Source organism: Jaculus jaculus, chromosome 9 (genome assembly GCF_020740685.1).
Source record: "Jaculus jaculus isolate mJacJac1 chromosome 9, mJacJac1.mat.Y.cur, whole genome shotgun sequence".
NCBI lineage: Eukaryota > Metazoa > Chordata > Mammalia > Rodentia > Dipodidae > Jaculus > Jaculus jaculus.
Window position 1 is genome coordinate 96,871,920 of NC_059110.1, and position 26,100 is coordinate 96,898,019.

At 40.1% G+C, this 26,100-nt stretch overlaps 1 protein-coding gene across 1 annotated transcript in view; it reads right to left on the minus strand.

Annotated features, from left to right (window-relative positions):
- Brip1 (BRCA1 interacting helicase 1) overlaps positions 1-26,100 on the minus strand; it is a 149,171-nt gene that overhangs the window by 100,150 nt on the left and 22,921 nt on the right. Inside the window, exon 7 of the mRNA XM_045159722.1 lies at positions 3,758-4,048. Within this exon, the coding sequence (XP_045015657.1) occupies positions 3,758-4,048 (291 nt within the window). The remainder of the gene's footprint in view (positions 1-3,757; positions 4,049-26,100) is intronic.

Below are 26,100 nucleotides of genomic sequence, written 5' to 3' on the forward strand. Positions count from 1 at the left end.
TTTTTAAGTATAGCTAATGAAGTTTATTTATTTCTTTGACAGGGAGAAAGAGAAAGAGGCAGACAGAGAGAATAGGTATGCCAGGGCCTTCAGCTGTTGCAAATAAACTCCACAAGCATGCACTATCCTCTGCATCTGGCTTACATGGGTCCTTTTAAATATATATAGAGACATTTATCTATATATTATCTATATTTTTATCTAAGAACTCTTCAAATGAAGAATCTGTTTTCAAAACATACATCATTATATACATTAATATGCCTATAAATTGCGAGAAACACAGTAAACCTCCAAAGTCATAACATACAAAAGAATGTAAGCCGGGTGTAGTAGTACATGCCTTTCATTACAGCACTTGGAAGCCTGAGGTAGGAGGATCTCTTAGTGTTCAAGGCCAACTTCAGACTACATAGTGAATTCCAGGCCATTGTGGGCTACAGTAAGACCCTACCTTGAAAAATAAAATAAAATTTAAATTTAAAAATTTAAAGAAAAAAAAGTAAGTAAGCAAATACAAACAAAGATAAGACATGGAACATCTGAAGACTGTTGTCCAAAGCACTGTGCCAACCGTGTTCAGGAATGCTACCTGATGCCTCTCCACAGTTGAAAACAGGAAAAAAGCTCACATAACTCTATTTGGTTCAGGTTCTAGATGATTGTGTCTACTTTGTCTAACATCTACTGTGTTTCTAAATCCTTCATATTGTGTTAGCTTCCCCATGCTTTCATGATAACTTTTGGGTTTGCTTCTAATGTAACCAAAATAGCAATGATATAGGAGTTGGAAAACTTGAGTTCTGGTTCCTAAACTTTCCTGCTAATTACTTGTCTGACCGGGCATACTTCAGGGCTCACTGTTCTCATGTGACACAAGCCTCAGGGTCATGGAACCAGAACCTTTTAAGGATTCCTCCTGACTTGTCAACTATACTTCCTCTGAAATTCTGTGATTCTAGAATCCAAAGACAGCTGAAATGTGCCAATTTTTTTTTATATACTGAATCTGACATACTCCTACCTTAATAATAGGATGGTCAATATTTTTTCAGTCTAAGCACCTCCCATTCAATTCTGAAATCTAACCTTATAATCACTAAGGTGCCCTCAGATGCTATGCCTATTATCTATTTAATGACTTTATTCTTACATATTAAGTCTCATTTGAAGAAACAAAAACCATATTCTATATCTAAAATGGCTTTCAGCATTCACATTTCTAGGTCAAGTTAAACTAATTTTTTTCTTAATTAAAATAAAAAAATAACCCATTCAGATAAGCACATACTCTTCTAGAATGAGAGCACTTTAATAAAAGAAACAGTAAACAAAAACACATGGGCTTACAGATCAAGCCAAAAAATCAGAAAGTTTACACATTAAGGGCACTTAGAAAGACAGCCCAGTCCAGGCTGATAGTAAATCCAAGAGCTCATCCATTTTCGCAATGTAACCCTAACCCCAGGGGAGTCTGTCAACTGGAGCGTTATCTCACTTTAAGCTCTTTTCACTCAAACTGTCAGTTATCTATTTATCATTTCGCTTTGGTGATTTAGCCACAGTAAACACAGACACCTATAGTGACTTTGTAATTGGCCCTCATTACAATACCAAATTACTCTGAGGGCTTGGGAACAAGAAAAAAGAATGTTCATGAATACCCAGGTGGTATGCATTCTGAGACAGAATTAGGTCAAAGCAAACCACAAGCAGATGTCTTTATTTATTTATGACAACTAATATTAAAAAATAAAATGCTTATTCACTCTAGCCAATGAAAAACTTCTAAAACTTGAAGTCTAATGAATTATTTTTATGATTCAAACTTACAAGAATATAGATCAATAGTCATGAGATTCTAGGTGATTAAAGCAAGACTATTTGCCCATAGTATACAATCTTGAATTTCACCAAGGCATTTTCTACAAGTACAAGTTTCTCGATAACAAGCAAAAAAAAAAAAAAAAAAAAAAAGATCATTTCAATGCCAGCAAGTATTTGTGGAATTCAGCAGACCAGTTAACCATTTATGGAAAGACGTCTAGTTAAGCATGAAATTTGTAGTTTTACCATAAAGAGCTTTTACTTTCTTTATTTTGAGACTGTCATCTCCCTTTGAAGAGAATTTAAATATATATATATATATATCACAATATATATATTGTGAAAAGATTTCACAATTTTCCACTTAAAGAGCTTACATGGAAATAAATATAGCTATGGAATTTCAACAATGGTTTGCATTGAATAATTAATTCTATATTCTCTTCCTGGCTTTAAAGAAGTCACTTAAGCTTTCTCACCAGATCTCCTTACTACTTGTACATTATAATTTCTTTAAACTATATAAATTTAAATGCTATTAAAATCTGTTACATATCACTAAATAAAGTTTGACTAAACTCTCACCTGGGTACACAAAAACAAACAAAAAAGAACTGAGGATAAAAGCACAATACAAAATATGCAGTAGAAGGTAATAGGCCAGTGAAATGAAATTCTTGGGACTGTTAGTCTTTTGTGTAGAATCAAGTCTGCTTAATAAAATATTAACAAAAGACAAAAAAAACTTAAAATACACTATCACTGGTAATTGCATATACTAGTTCACCAATAATTTGAGTATAATTTTATACTTATAACTTTAATCGGAGTAAACTAACACTAAAACATAAACTCCCAAAATAATACTGCCTAAAACAATATTAAAAACTCATGGGCTAGAGAGATGGCTCAGCAGTTTGGCACTTGCATAAAAAGCCTGAGGACCCAGACTTGATTTCCCAATACCCACTGTAAAGCCAGATGCACAAAGTGGTACATTCATCTGGAGTTCATTTGCACTGGCTAGAGGCCCTCACGTGCCCATTCTCTCTCTTCTTTTCTCTCTCTAGCTCGCTCGCTCACTCCCTCTCTCTCCCTCTCTCTCTCTCTGCCTCACCTCTTATCTGCCTCATTCTCTGTCAAATAAATAAATATTGTTTTTAAAAAACCATGTCATTGAGCTGGGCGTGGTGGCACATGCCTTTAAACCCAGCACTCGGGAGTCAGAGGTAGGTGGATTGCTGTGAGTTCAAGGCCACCCTGAGAATACATAGTGAATTGCAGGTTAGCCTGGGCTACAAAGCGAGACCCTACCTTGAAAACAAATTTTTAAAAAAGTCATTGATCAGAAATACTTCTGTATTTCTACCTGAGCTAAATTTTTACAATTCCAATTTCCCCTAGCAAATTTTAAAACCATTTATGACATTATTTTAAAATTAAGTACGTGGTGTAAGTTTTAAGAGGCATCTGTACTAAAATGAATTACAAAACAGAATAATCATAGCTCTCAACTTTAAAAAAAAATCCCAAACTTTGCTCAGCCTAAACTATCTTAAGTTTTTAATTATGTAAAATATATTAATTGGATCAAATTAGACTATGTTCTTAACACATTTTAATCTCCTCATATGGTATCTTCCACATTCAAATATTTTGCTAGAAGGACTTTTAAAAAGGTGGCATCTGACTGCAATGGGAATGAATGCCATGGAATTAGATACCTGCAACCTTTAGGAATGAAAGCTCATCTTTTGAACATGAATAAGGACTTTCATATGGTAATTTTATTTTTCAAAAAAAAATCAATTCTAACAACTCATTTTACTTTCATAAATTAATCTGATAATCACTAGAAAAGTTCATATGTGTATCACTTTGAATGTTTCCAGTCTTATTTTTCCTCCAAAGCAAAGTAACTTTTACTCACATCTTTTCCATCCAGCAATTCCATGCACTTTTCATTTCTGTTGAAGTTACCAACGACTTCGGGATGGACACAGGTATGATCCCTGCTGGACAAAATAGTCATTGGGACGCCTGCGTACGCTGTCTTCCGAAGCTCTCTAGTAATCTGAGCGATCTGCTTGTGTGTGCGCGTCCCAAAATATATTTTGGGTCTCTTGGATTTCCCCTCCTGGTCCTTCTTAACGGTATTTGAGGACTCGTGACTGTGTCCTTGTTTAGTGGAACAAGAGCACCTACAGCAGTGGCCAGGGGGCTGCGACAAAGGAAAGAAAACATTGCCAAAGCTGGCCTGCCACACCAAATGTTCTAAACCCTTTCACAGAAGCACAACAGTCAGAGAACTTTTAAATATTAGAGGAGCTCAAACACACGGTCCAAGAAAGCCTAGTCCTTCTCCCCTCCATCTAAGGTTATCTATCAGTAACATTGTCTTAACTGCATTCTTTCCAACATACCATTCACACTATCCCACTCAGATGTTTGAAGTACATTTTTAACTACCCTCTTCCATAAATGATAAAAAGTAAACGATACAAGATCACTACAATTCCCCTTGAGTTTCATGTGAAATTACTACATCATAATTTAGAATTGACAGTTTTGCTCACAGCATAGCTCAAATATTCTATATCAATATTTTCTACAAAGAATTTTAGGTACAGTTTACAAAAAAAAAAGGAGCTATCAAGTTGAATCTGATGCATCATTACAAAATGAATAAAGAAAATTCTTAACCAAAAGTATAAAAATAAGTACAAAATATTAGCATGTAATAGTGAAAGCAGGCTGGTTACATGGAACAAGTCTACTGAAATCCAATGACATGTCAAGAAATGAAAATCATTCACTAAAATTTTTATCCAAGATAGCTGTTCCTGGAAAAATTCACTAGTAAGTCACTATCACAATTGAAATAGTTATGTAAATGTCTACTTAAAAGGGAGGAGGATACCTAATAGGTTGATATTGTATATATGTAAGTACAATGATTGTAATGGGGAGGTAATATGATGGAGAATGGAATTTCAAAGGGGAAAGTGTGGGGGTGGAGAGGGAGGGAATTACCATGGGATATTTTTTTATAATCATGGAAAATGTTAATAAAAATTTTAAAATAAAAAAAAAAATAAATGTCTCCTTTAATACAACTTTATGGAACATCAGAAATAGGGTCTAATATTTACCTATTTTATCTCTTGCTTCCAAATTCTGATATTTTCTCAAATTTAATTCTATTACAGCTTACAGGTTCTTAATAACTATTCCCTTCAAAGCCTCTATGACTATATCAAATGAGACAGAATGAAGCTTCACTTAAGAGAAATATTGTAAAAGTCACTAATAAGGAAAAAAAAGGTAAATAGCATAGTAATTTAAAAGAATTTATACTGGAAAGCTTTGGTTTCATAGAACAAATACTTGACTTAGAGAAGTTGTTTTTTTTTTTGTAATCAGTAAGATTAGCCTTCATAAACAAATGCTAAGTCATAGCATGTTACACCACAATTCTGGGGATCAAGCTGTCTTTTAGCCTCAATCCAGTGGAAAGGCAAGTTCAAATTACTCCTCGTCTCGCTCAACCTTGTCTGCCATTAAATATTACAATACATGATAGAATGGATGTAAATGTGACCCTTCTGGAGCTGTCACTCACTGGGATAAAAGGTTCACTGATGTGCCAAATAAACAGTCAGTCAAAGCAGGTAGAGTTACAGCCATGCTAGAATTGTTACATTCCCCTCTCAGGTTGCCAGCAACAGCAGATTTCATTACAGAGTGCTGCCACATTAAATAGCCAGTTCCAAATATCCTGCCTTCTATATTGAATAATTACTTATTCACTGAAAGGATAAAAAGAAGAGTTATGAATGGAGCCTCTTGTCAACAGTGAAGCAGGAAACAGCTGACATGCGGCTTATGTTACATATGTTGCAATATCTAACAACTTATGGTCACAGAGAAAATGGAATGCAAATTATACCATGATAGTTTGATTGAATTCATTTTTTGACCTTTGAAGTGATCACATTAATTAACAGGCTAAAAAAAAACTAAGGTTACACTGGGTTATAGAATATTTACTTTCAAACTTTTTATTCTCTCATATTCATATTGTTAAATTTACCTCAATATTGGAATGGCACGGCCTATTACATCATTCTGTCTTATATGGATTCACTATATCCAAGCCTAAAACTAATCCTTTAAAACAATTTTTTTCAAGGCTTAAGAAACCTACTTTTTGTTTGTGTTTTTTTTTTTTTTTTGAGGATGGATCTCATTCTAACCCAGGCTGACTTGGCATTCACTCCGTAGTCCCAGGCTGGCCTCAAACTCACATTGTTCCTCCTACCTCTGCCTTCAGAATGCTGGGATTAAAGGAATATACTACCATGCCTGGCAAAATCTACTTTTTGATAGAAATTTTTCAATATTCATTTTACTTAACATATACCTCCTACTTCTATTAAGTCAATTTTTTTCCTGATAATTCCTTACTCCCCAAATCAGGCAATACAGAAACATACAAAATAAATCAACAACCACAAATATCTTAGTATTTAACATAATAGACATTTACATATATCTTTCACATAATTATTTTCAAATAAAAAGTGATACTGCTATAATGACACTGACAAAACACTGCATATTCAAAACTTTTAATTTTTAAAATGATTGAATTGGGCACTTACAACAAAGTCGTACTCTACATTAAAATGTCATAGTAGTGGCTGTACTAACAAAAGTAAAAGACTATGAATTAGTTTTAAAAAAGTAACTTAAATGGCTTTATTTAGGTACCTTAATTTTTTATATCATTAATACAAAAAATTATAAACCATAGCTAATTTTATATTAAAAATGTTTTGTTAACTTTTAGATTGATCTGAAGTAATTATGGCATCTGTGAATTCAAGAAAGAGTTCTTAAAAACATGGTTCTCAATGGGTGACTGAACAAAGAAAGTAGACTGAAATTTTAAAGTTGAATCTTTTTTCCTTCACATTATTAAATTATTTCTTCAAAAGTGATTTTCTAGTAAGGTCCTCATTTCAAAGATTTGGATAAATTATCAGTGAAGAGGGGAAAACCGTATGTCACATGGTAAAGACTAGAGAAAACTATTTACTTAATGACAAAAGAGACATCCTTCTACTAAAACCAGTAACTTTCAGTACTGTACAAAAACAAAAAAAAAAGATCTGGATAACAACAATGACAGGAGGATAGGATATCCCCTAAATCCCGCTTATATAGCTGTTACTTCATGGCCTTTCACTGAAACCCTGGGCTTAGAAAACTGGAACAATTGGATAAATAAAGTTAAATAATTTGGCATCTCTCCCTAGGTATTTCTCCTGCTAAAAATTAATCAGGGTGGTCTTTCATAGGATGCTTTGTTTTTAGCTTTGCTCTTTAAATTTATATACATTTTAATAAGAATCTGGAAAATAGACTTAAAAGTATTCATTCTGATTTAGTGTATCAGAAGGTCGACAGGTGAAACACACAAGCTCCCAAAGCCCAGTGAGCTCGATGACCTGTAAACAGTAGAGTCAGCAGCAGAACAGAGCTCTTTAAGAAATGACGTCTTCAACCCAGTGAGAAACTAGTCCTTTTAAATCAGCAGAAGACAAGAAATTCCCACACTAGTGACAACAAAAACACATTGTCACTTAAAGAGAAAACAAGGGACACTTGTGGGTGTGACAGCTGTAACATTTCCCTCAACTGTTCCAAACAACACTTCACAGTTATAGCAGGTCTTTTTAACAGGTCAGCAACGAAGGATTTTTATCATTTTCCATGTTTTTAATAATTTCTATTTCCTCTCCTATTGTATTACATAAAGACATATCTAAATGCCTTGAAAGGATAAAGGATTAGATTTGAGCTCAGAAGACCAACTTCTGAGTCCCTACCACCACTCCTTTGAAAAAGCTATGCTTAGCAGTTCCAACAGGAAGATTCTACAATGCCAACTGCTAGTTCCCCAGCTTGCCCCAATCTTACCCTGAACCCTACCAACAAAACAAAACAGGATGCCTAAATGCTTAAAAAACAAAATGAGCATGATGACTAAATAGAAATTAATTTTAAATAGAAAACAGAAACTAATCTTATTGTCAAGAATAAGGCAGGGAAAATGGCACATAGTCTGTTATATATACATACACATATATACTGAAATATTTAACAATTTATAATCTAGAGAAAATGTAATACAGATTATATCATAATTATTTTGACCAAATTCTATATCTAACTGTGTACATCAGGGGAGCTTCTAAATGAAGACTATGGATTGAATGCTAAAACTAGACCTAAAAGGACATATTTAATATGAAAAATTAAATAAATAATCTGGGAGAGATGTGCACAGCTCTAATCCCAGCAACTGGAAAGCTGAGGCAGGAAGATCAGGAGTCCAAGGTCATTCTCAGCTGCACAGTAAATTTAAGCCAGTCTGGGTTAACTGAGACCCTACTACAAAATGATATGGATGGAAAATTAAGTCAACAAAGGATACTTTGTATTTTTCCCTAACTTTGCATATAGATAGCTATTTTTTCAACTACACTGTAAATTCTTTAAGTATAGAAACTCACATTTTTTTGTGTATGTGTATGGGCCTGACATGTGTGTGGTACACGTATGCATGTCCATCTGTGTGGATGCATGTGTGTACACGTAGGCATGAAGGGGCCAGAGCTTGAGTGCATGCCTCAACTTCTCTCCACCTTATTTTTTTTTTGCTGAACCCAGAGCTCACTGGACTGGCTCCTGCCTCTGCTTCCCCAGGACCAGGGTGATAGGCACGCACCATCATGCTGGGCACTATCTGTAGGTGCTGGGGATCTGAACACAGGTCCTCATGCTTATGCAACAAGCCCTTTATACACTGAGCCATTTCCCCTGCCCTATCACATTTCTTCACATGACGCATGCTTGGAGCATGGTGCTTTGCACACAGGTAGAATTTCAGTTATAGTTGTGAATGACAAACACATATCTTGGTGTGTTGAGTATTAGTAATAGCATTTATGAAGGCTGCTCCTGGGCTAAGCACTTTACATGTGTTATCTCATTTCACTTAAGACATTAGAATTCCTAGTTCTGCCGAGCCAAGCTGAAGGCAAAGAGAATGGTCAGCTCACCTCACTGACAGAGAGCGCTTCTCTCAACAGTTGTTCCATAGTGTAGTTTGGGGAGTTCAGTGATACTAGTTCCACAGAATAAGGAATTGTCTAAAGGTCAGTTCCACATGCATTATTGCTGAATGCAATTACAAAATATTCTTAAGGGTGAGCTATAAAGTTCAATGCATAAATTATTTTAACTCATTATTTAAATTGTTTCTAGCAAGATCCATGTTAAGGACAAGGGGAAAAAAAAACTTTCAAATAATAGACTCTTTACAGCAAACATCAGCAAACTCTTTTCATAAAGGTCCAGAGAATAAATAATTCAAGTCAATGCTCTTTTATAACATGAGGTGTGTGTGTGTGTGTGTTGTGTCTTAAGTGTGAGAAAAGAATTTTTGTTTGTTTGAGAGAGGGTCTCACTAAGCAGCCCATGCTGATGCTGAACTTAAGACTAAACAAGCTTTAAACTTGATCCTCTTACCTCAGCCTACAGAATGCTGGGATTAAAGACATGTACTATTATGCCTAACCTGCTTATTCTTTTTTAAAAGGCATTTTAATTTTATTTATTTATATGAGAGGGAAAGAGAGAAGAGAGAGAATGGGCATGCCAGGGCTTCCAGCCACTGCAAACAAACTCCAAATGCATAGGCCACCTTGTGCATCTGGCTTACATGGGTACTGGGGAACCGAACCAAGGTCCTTTGGCTTTGCAGGCAAGTGCCTTAACCACTAGGCCATCTCTCCAGCCCCTAACCTGCTTATTCTTAACCACTAAACCAAAAGTTAAAAAAAAAGAAAGAAAATTCTAAAACTACCATATTAATATGTAAAAAGTCTATTTTAAAAGACATCATGAGGGCTGGAGAGATGGCTTAGTGGTTAAGTGCTTGCCTGTGAAGCCTAAGGACCCCGGTTCAGAGCTCGATTCCCCAGGACCCACATTAGCCAGATGCACAAGGGGGCATATGCGTCTGGAGTTCGTTTGCAGTGGCTGGAAGCCCTGGCATGCCCATTCTCTCCCTCTCCTTCTCCCTCCCTCTCTCTCTCTGACTCTTTCTCTGTCTGTCACTTTCAAATAAATAAATAAACATAAAAAATTTTTAAAAAATTTTAAAAAGACATCGTCATCAGGCCCCTGCATGTCCACAATTCTTAAAATCTCAGTTACCTCAGAGGCAAGGGGAAAGAGACTACAAGTTCAAGAGTAGCCTGGCAACCTACCAAAACCTTATCTCAAAATAAAAAGTTTAGGGTTGGAGAGATTGTTCAGTGCTTAAAGCACTTGTCTGCAAAGCCTAAGGACCCAAGTTCAATTCCTCAGTAACCATGTAAAACCAGATGCAGAAGGTGGCATATACATCTGAAGTTCATTTGCAATGGCTAGAGGCCCTAGCATGCCAATTCTCTCTCTCTCTCTCATTCTCTCTCAAATAAATTAATTTAATTAAAAATTAAATGGGGCTGGAGAGATGGCTTAGCAGTTAAGCGCTTGCCTGTGAAGCCTAAGGATCCCGGTTCGAGGCTCGGTTCCCCAGGTCCCACATTAGCCAGATGCACAAGGGGGCGCACACATCTAGAGTTCGTTTGCAGAGGCTGGAAGCCCTGGCGCGCCCATTCTCTCTCTCTCCCTCTATCTGTCTTTCTCTCTGTGTCTGTCTCTCTCAAATAAATAAATAAATAAATAAAATTTTAAAAAAATTAAATGAAGATGGGCATGGTGGCACACGCCTTTAATCCCAGCACTCGGGAGGCAGAGGTAGGAGGATTGCCTTGAGTTCAAGGCTACCCTGAGACTCCATAGTGAATTCCAGGTCAGTCAGGGCCAGAGTGAGACCCTACCTCGAAAAAAAAACAATTTTATATATATATTGAATTCCAACACTCAGGAGGCAGAGGTAGGAGGATTGCTGTGAGTTCAAGGCCATCCTGAGACCTCATAATGAGTTACAGGTCAGCCTGGTCTAGTGTGAAACCCTACCTCGAAAAACCAAAAAAAAAAAAAAAAAATTAAGCCGGGCATGGTGGTGCACACCTTTAATCCCAGCACCTGGGAGGTAGAGGTAGTAGGATCACCATGAGTTCGAGGCCACCCTGAGACTCCATAGCGAATTCCAGGTGAGCCCAGGCTAGAGTGAGACCCTACCTCAAAAAAACAAATAAATGGATGATTGGAATAAAAATATAAAACCTGAACCTTCACCGGGCCCTTAGAAGGAACACCTGAACCACAAGACACTGGAGAGGGTATGATGAAGACTAACCTTTAATCTTCTACAGCTTCCCGCCCTCCTCTCCCTCCCTCCCTCCATCCCTCCCTCTCTCTCTCTCTCTCCTCTCTAGCTCTTGTATATTAGTTATCTTTTTCCTCCTTTTGTTAGTGGGCACTGACCTGTAATTCCCAGTACCAGCATGTGGCTATCATCCACAATGAGCTTTTGATCAGAGAGACCTACAAGGTTTCCTAAAAGAAAGACAGATTTGGGCTGGAGAGATGGCTTAGCGGTTAAGCGCTTGCCTGTGAAGCCTAAGGACCCCGGTTCGAGGCTCGGTTCCCCAGGTCCCACGTTAGCCAGATGCACAAGGGGGCGCACGCGTCTGGAGTTCGTTTGCAGAGGCTGGAAGCCCTGGCGTGCCCATTCTCTCTCTCTCCCTCTGTCTTTCTCTCTGTGTCTGTCGCTCTCAAATAAATAAATAAAAGACAGACAGATTTCTGTCAGAGTACTTGATGACCCAGCAAAAGTTAGTGGTAAGACCCTACTACTGAAGACACCATATGCAGCTGACACATAAAATGGAACGGCATGGCTGGAAGCTGGAAGAGAGTCAGTCCCCAGACAGGCAGTGCATCTAGTGCCAGGTGCTACATGGACGACTGGGGGAAAATGACCAACATCTGTCCAAGCAACTCATGGTCTAACCTACTTAGCAGCAAATAACCTGTTGTGATGCCCACACAAGTGCAATAGTGGCACACTGCCATGGTGGGGAATCAACTGCTCTTGATTTGGCTAACTGATCCCCTCAGTGGTATGGGACCCATTGCTGGAGCTGGGAAACAAGTCAGAACCATATATAAACACAAGCCCACTGTGCATTATCAAGCTACCATCAATCATGGGCTACAAGAGGGCCTACACCTATTAAATTCTCTATTAAAAAAAAGTAAGGGTTATCTCATTTGTCCTGTTTTGTTTTGTTTTTTGGTTTTTCGAGGTAGGGTCTCACTCTGGTCCAGGCTGACCTGGAATTAACTCTGTAGTCTCAGGGTGGCCTTGAACTCATGGCGATCCTCCTACCTCTGCCTCCCGAGTGCCAGGATTAAAGGCATGCGCCACCACGCCCGGCAAAAGTAAGGGTTATCTCATTCGTCCTGGTGCTAACTTACTCTCCATTGGAGAATCTGCTTCTCTTTTTCAGAGAGATGTAGATCCTAAGGAGAGAGCCACCCCATCATACCTCAAAAGGGCCCCAGCTGAAACTAAGAAAAATTGGCAAAACAAGCAAGGGTGCTGTTTTCCTGGTGATCCGGATACCAGCACAAGGGGGAAGGAGATCAACACAGAGAAAAATCAATTCCTACCAAATCAGACAGCCAGAGACCCAGAGGCCCCCAAAACCTCAGCACTGAAGCAGACCAAAAATGAAACCAACATGGCTCAGGGAAATTTTGTGGAAGAGGGGGCAGAAAGAATGTCAGAGCCACATGTTGGGTCATGATATGCAGAGACATTTATCTTAACCATAACTGTGGGCTAACTCCACAATGCATGATCCATATACCTCAACAAGAAGGGACCAAGGGGAGGGGATAGGTCATGGATAAGCCTAATAATGGTAACAAACTGACTGTATTTGCTGAATACAAAACTAATTAATAAAAATTTTTCAAAAAAATATATAAAACCTTAACCAGGCATGATGGTGCATGTCTTCAATCCCAATAGTTGGGAGGCAGAAGTAGGGGGGGGTCACTCATGTGAGTTCAAAGCCAACTTGGGACTATAGAGAGAGTTCTAGGTTAGCCAGGGCTGGAGTGAAACCCTACCTCAAATATTCTAGGTTCTCACAAGTTTCTTCTTAGAGCCCACTGAAACAACTTCCATGTTATCCCCTCCTAGTCAAAACTTTTCAAACTGGCATATTAGGAAACAAGTTAATTTACAGTCCATCGGCTGTTACAGAAGGTTTAGGGTAACTGAGAAACTACCACAGAACTTTGTGTACATTTTTAGAAAGTGATTCCATAAGTACTATAGGTGCTCAATTAGAATTGTGACTGCTTTGGGTGAGGGACTTACTATAAAATTTATGGCTGATTTTTACTGGAAATCAAATGGAAATAGTACGTTCTTGACAGCTGATGGCCGTACACATTTATTTTACAAGGGATAAGATGACAATGAAACCTTGCTCAGTGCTTTTAAACTCACCTCTATTTTAATGTCCATTAATTATCTAATATTAACATAAGGCTTAAAAACTTGTGCAGTTCACTAATCTACATATCTAGTTCAATTTTATAAGTAAAAGGGTAACTTAAAATTTTTTCTAGCTGTGTGCATTGGGTCATTCTTACAATCACAGCACTGGGAAGCCTGAAGATCACTGTGAGTTCAAGGCCAACCTAGGCTATCTAGTAAGTTCTAGGTAAGTTCGGGCTAGAGTGAGACCCTTCCTCAAAAAAAAAAAAAAAAAAAAAAAAAAGTTGGGCTGGAGAGGTGGCTTAGTGGTCAAGGTGCTTGCCTGCAAAGCCTAAGGACCCAGCTTCGATTCTTCAGGTCCCACATAAGCCAGATGCACAAGGTGTCGCATCTGGAATTAGTTTGCAGTGACTAGAGGCCCTGACACTCCCGCTCTCATTCTCTCTCTGTCTCAAATAAAGAATTTTTTTTAATTCTTCAAGTTACTACAAAATGCACAATAAATTTGTGAAGAAATTTATAATCTTATATATTCAAGTTTTATTGTTTATTATTTATTCATTTGAGAGTGACAGAGAGAGGAAGAGGCAGATAGAGAGAATGGGTGCGCCAGGGCCTCCAGCCACTGCAAACACTCCAGATGCGTGCGCCCCCTTGTGCATCTGGCTAACGTGGGTCCTGGGGAACCGAGCCTCGAACCGGGGTCCTTAGGCTTCACAGGCAAGCGCTTAACCGCTAAGCCATCTCTCTAGCCCAGTTATTCAAGTTTTAAAAGGTTCATTTTCATCTACCATTTAACCAGGAAAAAAAAGTAAAATAATGTCTTTTTCAAAAAGTTAGATAAGAGCTGGTAGAAAAGGGCTAATGAACATAGATTTATACTACAATCTTTGAGGCATTAAAAAAAAATAAGAGGACTTTTTTTATTAACTTTATCAATGATTTGCTGTTGTCCAAGCCATCTAAACAGATAGAGAATGGCCGTTGTGCAAAAATCTCACATAAGCACGCACTTTAGTAAGATAGCAAAAGTGACAGATCTATACCTTTTCAACCGTTCTTCTAAGAAAAGAAAAGTTCAAACAGGAATACTGTGCTGGCAGTTTCATGATTAAACTGCACAAAGCAGCTGTTTATCCGCTCGCAGCAACCAGCAGGTGAACCTGATTCAATATTTATCACAGGCTTTCACAGATCACTGCTAACCACGCAAACGTTTTAATTAAGTTGGAACTTGCTTCAAAGAGCTCATTCAAGATGTCAATCAGCAGGTATGGGATCAGATACAGTGTCAGGTGAGAGTGTGTAATACAAATCCACAACTTTCTTCATCCCATCTCTGTAAATTAGCCTGCTCGAAAAGTTCAGACTCTGATTGTAACAGACTGCCAGTCTCCTGGAATGTGTAACTGAAGTCACTCAAATTCTATTGTGAAGGTTGTAAGCAATATGTTAAACTGCAATGGGCTAGCACATTAAGACAGATCTTTTTCACGGCTGTTTTTTGATACCGTAAGTGTTTGTTACCCCACTCTCCACTTACTGTTTACTTTCTTGCCTTCTTGCCTAGTGTAAATGGGAATTCCTCAATACAGGTGCCCTAGTTTCTGAAAAGTCTGTTTCAGTAGACCTAATCAAAAAAAAAAAAAAAAAAAAAAGATCCAAAGCAGGATAATTTTTATCTAAGATCATATTAGAACAATCTCATGGAGTAAGAAGTCTCCGTTTAACCAACATGCCACAGAGATGACCAAATTGCTATAAAGCAAAACTTCTCAAGATAATAGAACTGGTACACAGATGTGGTTACAGCACTTAGTCTTGAAGTAAGAGGGTGTCTCACTGACAAACTTCATGGTAAATATCTTGGGTGTTCATTAAAACAAAAAAATAGAGCCGGGCGTGGTGGAGCACGCCTTTAATCCCAGCACTTGGGAGGCAGAGGTAGGAGGACTGCCATGAGTTTGAGGCGGCCACCCTAAGGCTACAGAGTGAATTCCAGGTCAGCCTGGGCTAGAATGAGACCCTACCTCAAAAACGCCAAAAATATAAATAAATAAAATTAAGATAGGGGTTAGAGAGATGGCTTAGCAGTTAAGGTGCTTGGCTGTGAAGCCTAAGAACCCAGGTTTGATTCTCCAAGCCCCACATAAACCAGATTCACATGGTGATGCATGCATCTGGAATTCATTTGCAATGGCTAGAGGCCCTGGTGTGCCCATCTCTTTCTCTCCCTCTCTGTCTCTAATAAATAAAAATAGGGCTGGAGGGATGGCTTAGCAGATAAGGTGTTTGCCTACAAAGCCAAAGGACCCAGGTTCAATTCCCCAGGACCCACGTTAGCCAAATGTGCAAGGGGGTTGCATGCATCTGGAGTTTGTTTACAGTAGCTGAAGGCCCTGGCATGCCCATTCTCTCTCTCTTTCTCTGTCAAATAAATAAAAATAAAATATATATATATTAAGAAAAGGGCTACAGAGATGTCTTAGCAGTTAAGGTGCTTTTCTGCAAAGACAAAGGACCCAGGTTTAATATCCCAGGACCCACATAAGCCAGATGCTCAAAATGGCACATGTTTCTGGACTTCATTTGCAATGGCAAGAGACCCTGGCATGCCTATTTTCTAGCTGCCTCTTTCTCTCTCTCTCATAAATAAGTAAATTAATAAATTAAATTAAAATAGCTGGGTGTGGTGGCACACACCTTTAATCGCAGCACTCTGGAGGCAGAGGTAGGAGTATCACCAAAAGTTCAAGGTCAGCCTGGGCTAGAGTGAGACCCTACCTCACAAAACCTAAATAAGGGCTGGGCTGGAGAGATAACTTAACAGTAAGGCACTTGCCTGTGAAGCCTAAGGACCCAGGTTCAATTCCCTAGTACCTACATAAGCCAGATGCACACGGTGGTGCATGAGTCTGGAGTTTGATTGCAGCAGCTCTACCTCTCTTTCTCTCTCGGTCTCAAATAAATAAATAAAATCTTTAAAAGAAAACTAAATAAATAAAAATAAAGGGCTGGAGAGATGTCTTAGCAGTTAAGGCACTTGCCTACAAAACCTGAAGACCCAGGTTTAGTTCCCCAGTACACAAACAAGCTAGATGCACATGGTGGTACATGCATCTGGAGTTTGTTTGCAGCGGCTAGAAGCCCTGGCACACCCACTCTCTGTCTCTCTCAAATAAATAAATAATAAGCCAGCCGTGGTGGCACATGCCTTTAATCCCAGCACTTAGGAGGCAGAAGGAGGAGGATTGCCATGAGTTCGAGGCCACCCTGAGACTCCATAGTGAATTCCAGGTCAGCCTGGGCTAGAGTGAGACCCTATCTCGAAAAACCAAAAAAAAATAAAAATAAATAAATAAATAAAATAATGAAAAATGAATAAAATAAAAACAAGCATGGAGGTGCAAGCCAAGTATGGTACTACACCAATAATCATAGCACTGGGAAGTAAGGAAGCCTGGGTATTCAAGACTAGCCTTGGCTATCCTGCAAGTTCAAGTTTGAGGCTTCCCTAGGCTGCATAAGAGTCTGGATAAAATAATTCCACAGTAATTACACAAGAAAATGAGAACAACGGGGAGGAAACTAATCTGTACAAAGAACTGCTACAAACTGTAAATAGAGTAAATATTTTTAAATCACAATTTTTTTATCTTCATTTTTAAAAAGGGAGGGGGAGTGGGCATGCCAGGCTTCCAGTCAGTACAAACGAACTCCAGAAACATCTGCCACCTTGTGCATCTGGCTTATGTGGGTACTGGGGAATCAAACTTGGGTCCTTAGGCTTTGCAGGCAAGCACCTTTGCCACTAAGCCATCTCTCCAGCCACCCCTCCTTATTTATTTTATTTTATTTATTTTTGGTTTTTTGAGGTATGGTATCACTCTAGCCCAGGCTGACCTAGAATTCACTATGTAGCCTCAGGGTAGCCTCAAACTCCCTGCAATCCTCCTACTTCTGAATGCTAGGATTAAAGGTGTGTGCCACCATGCCCTTTTTTTTTTTATTTTGTATTTTTTGTTTTTTATAGGTAGGGTCTCACTCTAGCCCAGACTAACCTGGAATTCACTATGTAGCCTAAGAGTGACCTCAAACTCACAGTGATCCTCCTACCACTCTGACTCCCAAGTGTTAGGATTAAAGGCATGTGCACCAAGCCCAGCAAAATCAACATTTTTTAACTCATAATGTAGCGATCAGGCAAACTATATGAATGGATGCTAAAAATCACTGGGTGAAACATTATTGGGTACAGAATAGTCCCAGGCTCAAAGTATCACTCCTAGGTTAATCAGCAGCCACAAAAGGAAAGTAGAAAAACACATTAGTCACCATTTCAAATATTTTTATTTTTATTTATTTATTTATTTGAAAGAGAGAGGAGAGACAGAGAGAGAGAATAGAGAATGGGTGTGCCACGGCCTCCAGCCACCACAGATGAACTCCAGACGCATGGGCCACATGCACATCTGCATCTAGCCTTACATGGGTCCTGGGGAATTAAACCGGGGTCCTTTGGCTTAGCAGGCAAGCACCTCAACCTCCAATCCTTAGTCACCATTTTAACTAAGTGGTCCAACTTAGCTCAACAGTGGTGAAACAAACTGAACATGGCAGCTCACTCCTAAAATCCAAACACTTAGAAGGCTGAGGCAGGAGGATTGCCATGAGTTTGAAATCAGCCTGGACTATACAGTGAGTTCAGGAAAGCCTATGTTGTACCATGAGACCCTGACCTAACAAAACAACAAAATCATACTGTTTAAGACAAACTGGCATCGTATACACACTGATGTAACACTAATGTGTGCTAGAGAGATGGCTCAGTGGTTAAAGGCACTTGACTGCAAAGCCTGATGGCCCAGGTTCCATTTCCCAGTACCCATGTAAAGACAGAGGCAGTAAGTGGCACACAGGTCTAGAGTTCGTTTGCTGCAGCAGAAGGTCCTGATGCACCCATCCTTTCTCTTTTCCCATGTCTCTCTCAAATAAGTAAATATTTTTTTTTTGCTGAGCATGGTGGCACACGCCTTTAATCCCAGTACTAGGGGGCAGAGGTAGGATTGCTGTTTGAGGCCACCCTGAGGTACATAGTGAATTCTAGATGGCCTGGTCTAGAGTAAGACTGTACCTTGAAATACCAAAATAAATAAATATATTTTTAAAAACACTAAAAAAAAAAAAAAAAAACTAATGTGACCTTCTTTTTTTGAAATTTTAAAAAATATGTTTATTTGCACATATGTGCAGGGGAGAGGCACACCAGTGCCTCTTGCTGATACAAACAAACACCAGACATTTGTGCCACTTTTTGCATCTGGCTTACACGGGTAGCTAAGGAACTGAACCCAGGCCAACAGGTTTTGTAAACAAGTGCCTTTAACTACTGAGCCACCTTCCCAGCCCCTAATGTGCCCATCTTGACTATTATATCCAACAATCACACACAGATAAACAGTAGTGCTTACCTAGCATAGTCATGGCCCTGTGTTTGATTTCTACCAAAGTGGGGGAAAACTCCAAAAATATATGAATCAAAAAGAAGTTGGGGGCTGGAGAGATGGCTTAGCGGTTAAGCGCTTGCCTGTGAAGCCTAAGGACCCCGGTTCGAGGCTCGGTTCCCCAGGTCCCACGTTAGCCGGATGCACAAGGGGGCGCACGCGTCTGGAGTTCGTTTGCAGAGGCTGGAAGCCCTGGCGCGCCCATTCTCTCTCTCTCTCCCTCTATCTGTCTTTCTCTCTGTGTCTGTCGCTCTCAAATAAATGAATAAATAAAATAAAAAAAAAAAAAAAAAAAAAAAAAAAAAAAAGAAGTTGGGAGCTGGAGAGATGGCTTAACAGTTAAGTGCTTGCCTGTGAAGCCTAAGGACCCTGGTTTGAGGACTGATTCCCCAGGACCCACATTAGCCAGATGCACAAGGGGGTGCACACATCTGGAGTTCGTTTGCAGTAGCTGGAGGCCCTGGCGTACCCATTCTCTCCCTCTCCCTCTCCCTCTCCCTCTCCCTCCCTCTCTCTCTCTCTCTCTCTCTATCTATCTATCTATCTCTCTCCCTCTCTCTCACTCTCTGCCTCTTTCTCTCTCTGTTGCTCTCAAATAAATAAAAATAAACAAAAAATATTAAAAAAAAAAAGAAGTTGGGCCAGGCATGGTGGCACATGCCTTTAATCCTAGCGCACGGGAGGCAGAGATAGGAGGATCGCTGTGAGTTTAAGGACAGTCTAAGACTATAGAATGAGTTTCCGGTCAGCCTGGGCTAGAGTGATACCGTTCCTTAAAAAAAAAAAAAAAAAGATGTTGGGGGCTGAGAAGATGGCTCAGCAGTTAAAGGTGCTATTTCAAAATCTGTGAGCCTGGGTTCTATTCCCCAGTGCCCACATGAACCCAGATGCACAATATGGTACATGTATCTGGAAGTTCATTTGCAGTGTCAAAGAAGTCCTGGTGTGCCCATTCTCTCTTTGCCAAAATAAAAAGTTTCAACTAAAGAAACTGGTAAAAAGACATATTATTTATTTCATTGGTAAAAATCCAATAGGGGCTGGAGAAATGACTTAGTGGTTAAAGCACTTATCTGCAAAGCCTAAGGACCCAGGTTCAATTCTCCAGGCCCCATGTAAGCCAGATGCATATAGGGGTGCATGTGTCTGGAGTTCGTTTGCAGTGGCTAGTGGCCCTGACAAGCCCATTCTCCACCCCTCATCTCTGTCTCTAATAAATAAATAAAAATAAATTTTTTAAAAAAATAATCTGGGGGCTGGAGAGATGGCTTAGCGGTTAAGCGCTTGCCTGTGAAGCCTAAGGACCCCGGTTCGAGGCTCGGTTCCCCAGGTCCCACGTTAGCCAGATGCACAAGGGGGCGCACGCTTCTGGAGTTCATTTGCAGAGGCTGGAAGCCCTGGCGTGCCCATTCTCTCTCTCTCCCTCTATCTGTCTTTCTCCCTGTGTCTGTCACTCTCAAATAAATAAATAAATAATGAACAAAAAAATTTTTTTTAATTAAATTAATCTGGGAGCCAGGCGTGGTGGCGCACGCCTTTAATCCCAGCACTTGGGAGGCAGAAGTAGGAGGATCGCCGTGAGTTCAAGGCCACCCTGAGACTACAGAGTTAATTCCAGGTCAGCCTGGACCAGAATGAGACCCTACCTCAAAAAACCAAAAAAAAAAAAAAAAAATTAATGTGGGCTGGAGAGATGGCTTAGCAGTTCAACTCTTCAAGACCCACATTAGCCAGATGAACAAGGGGGTGCATACATCTGGAGTTCGTTTGCAGTGGCTGGAGGCCCTGGTGTGCCCATTCTCCCCACCCCCCTCATAAATAAATAAATAAATAAAATATTTAAAAAATTAATTCTATGGTACATTTCTGATACACACCCATATTTATATTTCAAAAAGGCTTAAAATCCTACCTCTCAGGATTGCAAGTCATTTTATTTTCTCCTTGATGGTATTATGGTATTTTCCAAACTTTCTTCAATAAAACTTTTCAACTAAATAAGAAAATGCTACTATCATATCCAGTCATCTTCCACCTATTAATCAAAATACTATAAGCAAAATGTATACAAACCAAGTTGCTTCTTTCATGGACACTGGATATCCAACATTATCATCAACATTCAAACCTCTAACACAGTACCCACAAATTAACTGAACTTTTTCCAATAATGTAATGTCTAATATCTACATTCTTCAATATACTCACCATTAGCCAGATGGGGATGGCAAGCATAAGCACTTGAAAAGTAATTAGTGTAACTAAGTGAACTTTAGTTAACTGAAATAAATAGCCACTGTTACTATCCATGCCAGTCTGGCATAGAAAAAGAAAGAGTACATCAAAAAGTTTACATCAAAATATGTCCAAAAGGGACTGGAGAGATGGCACAGCAGTTAAGGCACTTGTATGCAAAGCCTAACGACCTGAATTCAATTCCCCAGTACCCACATAAAGCCAGATGCACAAGGTGGTGCATGAGTCTGGAATTTGTTTGCAGTGGCTAGAGGCCCTGGTGCGCCCATTCTCGCTCGCTCGCTCATTCATTCATAACTAAATAAAAAATATATTTAAATTATATATACATATATCTCAATAAAAATGCAAATTTTTGTGCTAGGCATGGTGGTGCCCACCTTTAATTCCAGCACTCAAAGGGAGTGGTAGGAGTATGGCTGTGAGTTCCAGTCCAGCCAGAGACTACCACATAGTGAATTCCAGATCAGCCTGGGCGAGAGCCAGGATCCTACCTCAAGAAAATAAAAAACAGGGCTGGAGAGATGGCTTAGCGGTTAAGCGCTTGCATGTGAAGCCTAAGGACCCCGGTTCGAGGCTCGGTTCCCCAGGTCCCACGTTAGCCAGATGCACAAGGGGGCGCACGCTTCTGGAGTTCGTTTGCAGAGGCTGGAAGCCCTGGCGTGCCCATTCTCTCTCTCTCCCTCTATCTGTCTTTCTCTCTGTGTCTGTCTCTCTCAAATAAATAAATAAATAAATAAATAAATAAATAAAATTTTAAAAATAAATAAATAAAAAAGAAAATAAAAAACAAAAAAGTAAATTTTAAAAGAATTTTACGATCATCATGACACATTAGGTAAAAAGAAAGAAAAGCAACGCACTTTAAGTTTCATGAAAAACACTGTATAGTATCTATTGAATGTTAAAAAAAAATGGTCACTAATTCTTGCCATCTAGAATGTAAGTCCTTTTGCAATGTTATTTTATAACCCTTGCTATGAAGACATGAATTCAACCGCTTAAATCTGGATTTGGCCATGTGACTTGCTTTTGGAAATTAGGCCCTCAGCAAACCTGACACAGAGACTCAATGTCATTTGCATGTTGAGATCTGCTCTCTTGCTTCTTTTGGTACCTTGTGGTCCATGAACAGATGGAGTAGTACTGGTTTGCTAAAAGATGAGCACTAATGGGCTGAAGAGATGGCTTAGCGGTTAAGGCATTTACCTGTAAAGCCAAAGGACCCAGGTTCGATTCCCCAGGACCCATGTAAGCCAGACACACAAGGTGGCACATGTGCTTGCAATTGCAGGAACGTCTGGTGTACCCATTCTCTCTTACTCTCTATCTGCCTCTTTCATAAATAAATGAATATATAAAATATTTTTTAATTGTTTATTTTTATTTATTTGAGAGTGACAAAGAGAGAAAGAGGCAGATAGATAGAGAATGGGTGTGCCAGGGCCTCCAGCCACTGCAAACGAGCTCTGTCTCAGGCTAACCTGGAATTCACTGTGTAGTCTCAGGGTGGCCTTGAACTCATGGGGATCTTCCTACCTCTGCTTCCCAAATACTGGGATTAAAGGCGTGCGCCACCACACCCAGCTCCTTTGGCTATTTTTTCATTCATACATTCAACAAACATGGGATACTACTAAGCACAGACCCTTGTTATAAAAATGTGAAAAACAGGAATCCTGTTGATTGTCTTTAGGGGACAGCCTGGCAAGGAGGCAAACAAAGCAGCCAAACCCAAGTAGAAACATACTGTGATGAACTCTGGTAAGCACGGCGATGGTGGAGGCCGGGGAATGGGAAACTTGAGTCACCTGCGTGGGGCTGCGCACAGCCTGAACAGTGGGAACTGGTCTGCGTGTCCTCCTCAGCCATCCAGCTAGAGGCAGAGCGGCCCGCAGGGAAGAGGGCCTGATCTAGAGGCAGAGGGCCGCATTTAACCCAGCTGCTCAGTTCCTCAGCCTTCCACATGGACAAGGTACTGAGCTGCTGCCTCGGTGCGCTCTCGGAGGACACAACAGGAAGGCTGTAAGGCCTGAAGCAAAATTTTTTTTTGTTTGTTTTCTGAGGTAGGGTCTCACTCTAGCCCAGGCTGACCTGGAATTCACTATGGAGTCTCAGGGTGGCCTCGAACTCACGATGATCCTCCTACCTTTGCCTCCCAAGTGCTGGGATTAAAGGTGTGCACCACCACGCCCCGCTAAAAGCAAACTCTTTAATTCATAGATTGTCAAACCCCAAAGTAAAGCTGAAGCAACTTGACAGTAGTAAACATTACCTCACATGAACCTGTATTTTCCAGCTGAATTAACATTTCTCAATAATTTAAAGAGGTGTGATGAACATAATAGGAATCATACTGCAGTATATACACAGTGATGCTAACTAGTTATTTTAAATGAAAAGTAAATCAAAACTCAAGAAGTGATATAAAATACTTTCAGGAAAAAAAAATGCCCATTTTCCCATGAGATCCTACAGAACTTCTTTTTTTTTTTTTTTTTTTCCCCAGAGTTAGGGTCTTGCTCTGGAATTCACTATGTAGTCTCAGGTGGCCTCGAACTCAAATGCTTCCTCCTACCTCTGCCTCCTGAGTACTGGGATTAAAGGCGTGCGCCACCACACCCAGCCACACCCAGCACTTCTTAAATGGAAAGAGATGAAGCAGAAAGAGGAAGCGTGGGGAGAGAGAAAGGTGTGGGAAGAAGGGGGTAAGACTGCCAAGATCCCCTCAGTATCAACATTGATCAAAGGGCAACATCGCCCTCTGCTGGCCCAAAGCCTCTCCTACACACTTGGGTAAATCTAAAACAAGCTACCCCCTACTTAATCAGATAGAATTTTTATAAATGCATATAATATAAACATTTATTTAATAGTAAATCAAAAGCCAACATGAACATAAAAGACTTTAAAATATCCTAACAGTCATGAATATTTACTAAAAATATAAGTTCCAGAAAAAAATGAATGTTAGAACAGAGTAATATCAAAATGCTAACATTCTATTTTCTTAATAATTTTTAGTATTTATTTATTTAAGAAAGAAAAGATAGAGACAGAATGCGTGCACCAGGGCCTCCGGCCACTATAAACGAACTCGACACATTCACCCCTTATGCATCTGGCTTATGTGGGTACTGGAGAATAGAATCTGGGTACTTTGGCTTTACTGGCAAGCATGTTAACCACTAAGCTATCTCTCCAGCCCAATATTCTATTTCCAAAAGCAGAATAAGGCCTGGAGAGATGACTTAGCAATTATGGTGCTTGCCTGAGGAGCCAAAGGACCCAGGTTCAATCCCCCAGGACTCACATAAGCCAGATGCACAAGGTGGCACATGAGTCTGGAGTTTGTGCGCAGCAGCTAAATGCCCTGTTGTGCCTATTCCCTCCCTCCCCCCCTCTCTCTCTGCCACTTTCTCTCTCTCTCTCATAAATAAATAAATATGAGCTGAAAAACCTCAGTGGTTAAAGATGCTTGCATGTAGCAGGGAGTGGTGGCACACACCTTTGATCGCAGCACTCGGGAGGCAGAGGTAGGAGGACTGCCATGAGTTCAAGGCCACCCTGAGACTATATAGTGAATTCCAGGTCAGCCTGCACTAGAGTGAGACCCTAACTCAAAAAAAAAAAAAAAAAGATGCTTGCACATAAAGCCTGCCAGTCCTGGCTCAATTCTCAGTACCCACATAAAACGAGAAGCACAAAGTGGCCCATGCATCCGGAGTTTGTTTGCAGTACCAAAGGCCCCAGTGTGCATCACCTTGCTCTTAGTCTCTCACATAAATAATTTTTTTTTTGTTTTGGGGGGGGGGTTTTGTCTTTCAAGGTAGGGTCTCACTCTAGCTCAGGCTGACCTGAATTCACTATGTAGTCTCAGGGGGTGGCCTTGAACTCATGGCGATCCTCCTACCTCTGCCTCCCAAGTGCTGGGATTAAAGGCGTGTGCCACCACGCCCGGCTCAAAATATATATATTTTTTAAAGTGGAATATGTGGACTGGAGAGATGGCTTAGCAGTTAAGGCACTTGCCTGCAAAGCCTAAAGACTCGTTTGACTTTCCAGGTCTCACATAAACCAGACACATAGTGATGCAAGCACACAAGGCCACACATATGCACAAAGGGGGGGAGGGAGCATTCATCTGAAGTTCGGTTGCAGTGACTGCAGACCCCAGAGAGTCAATTCCCTCTCTCTCTCTCTCATTAAAAAAAAAAAAAAAAAAAAAAGGCAGTCTATTGGGCTTGCCTCAAAAAAAAAATTTTTTTAAGTGGAATGTAAACCAGATGTGGTTGCACACAGCTTTAATCCCTGCACTTGGGAGGCTGAGGTAGGAGGATCACTGTAAATTCAAGGCCAACCTGAGACTACATAGTGAATTCCAGGTCAGCCTGAGCTAGAGTGAGACCCTACCTTGAAAACAAAACAAAACAAAAACAGAATGAAAATTTGGATGTTGGCCCCACAGGCTTGGGTGTTTTATTAAAACTGACCCCCTATCAGGCCATTCCCTGCTACAGGGGACATGTACCTGGGGTGGTTCTTGGAGTCTGGCCGAAGGTGTGTTTGGGGATATATAATGTTTTAAAAATCCACAATTCAAAACAGTCCTGGTGCCAAGCATTCTGGACAGTGGTCATTCAAGCTGCATGCTGCGGCTCTAAGATGCACTGGACACATGCTACCAACTCTGTACTGCCGTCGCTAACCCTTGTAACCACTCTGCGACACAGACACTCCTACTGCCTCCATCAAACAAACAGGAACTGATAAGTACTACACCGCGAATTTGCAAACATAATCAAGGGCTGCAGAGATGGCTCAGGGGTTAAGAGCACTTCTTGTGCAAGCAAGAGAGCCCGAGGAGACCTCAAGAGACTGACTCCCCAGCACCCACACAAACAGCCGGGCATGGCCACACACGCCAGGGACCCCAGTCCCATAAGGAAGCAAAGTCCCAAGAGGGTTCAG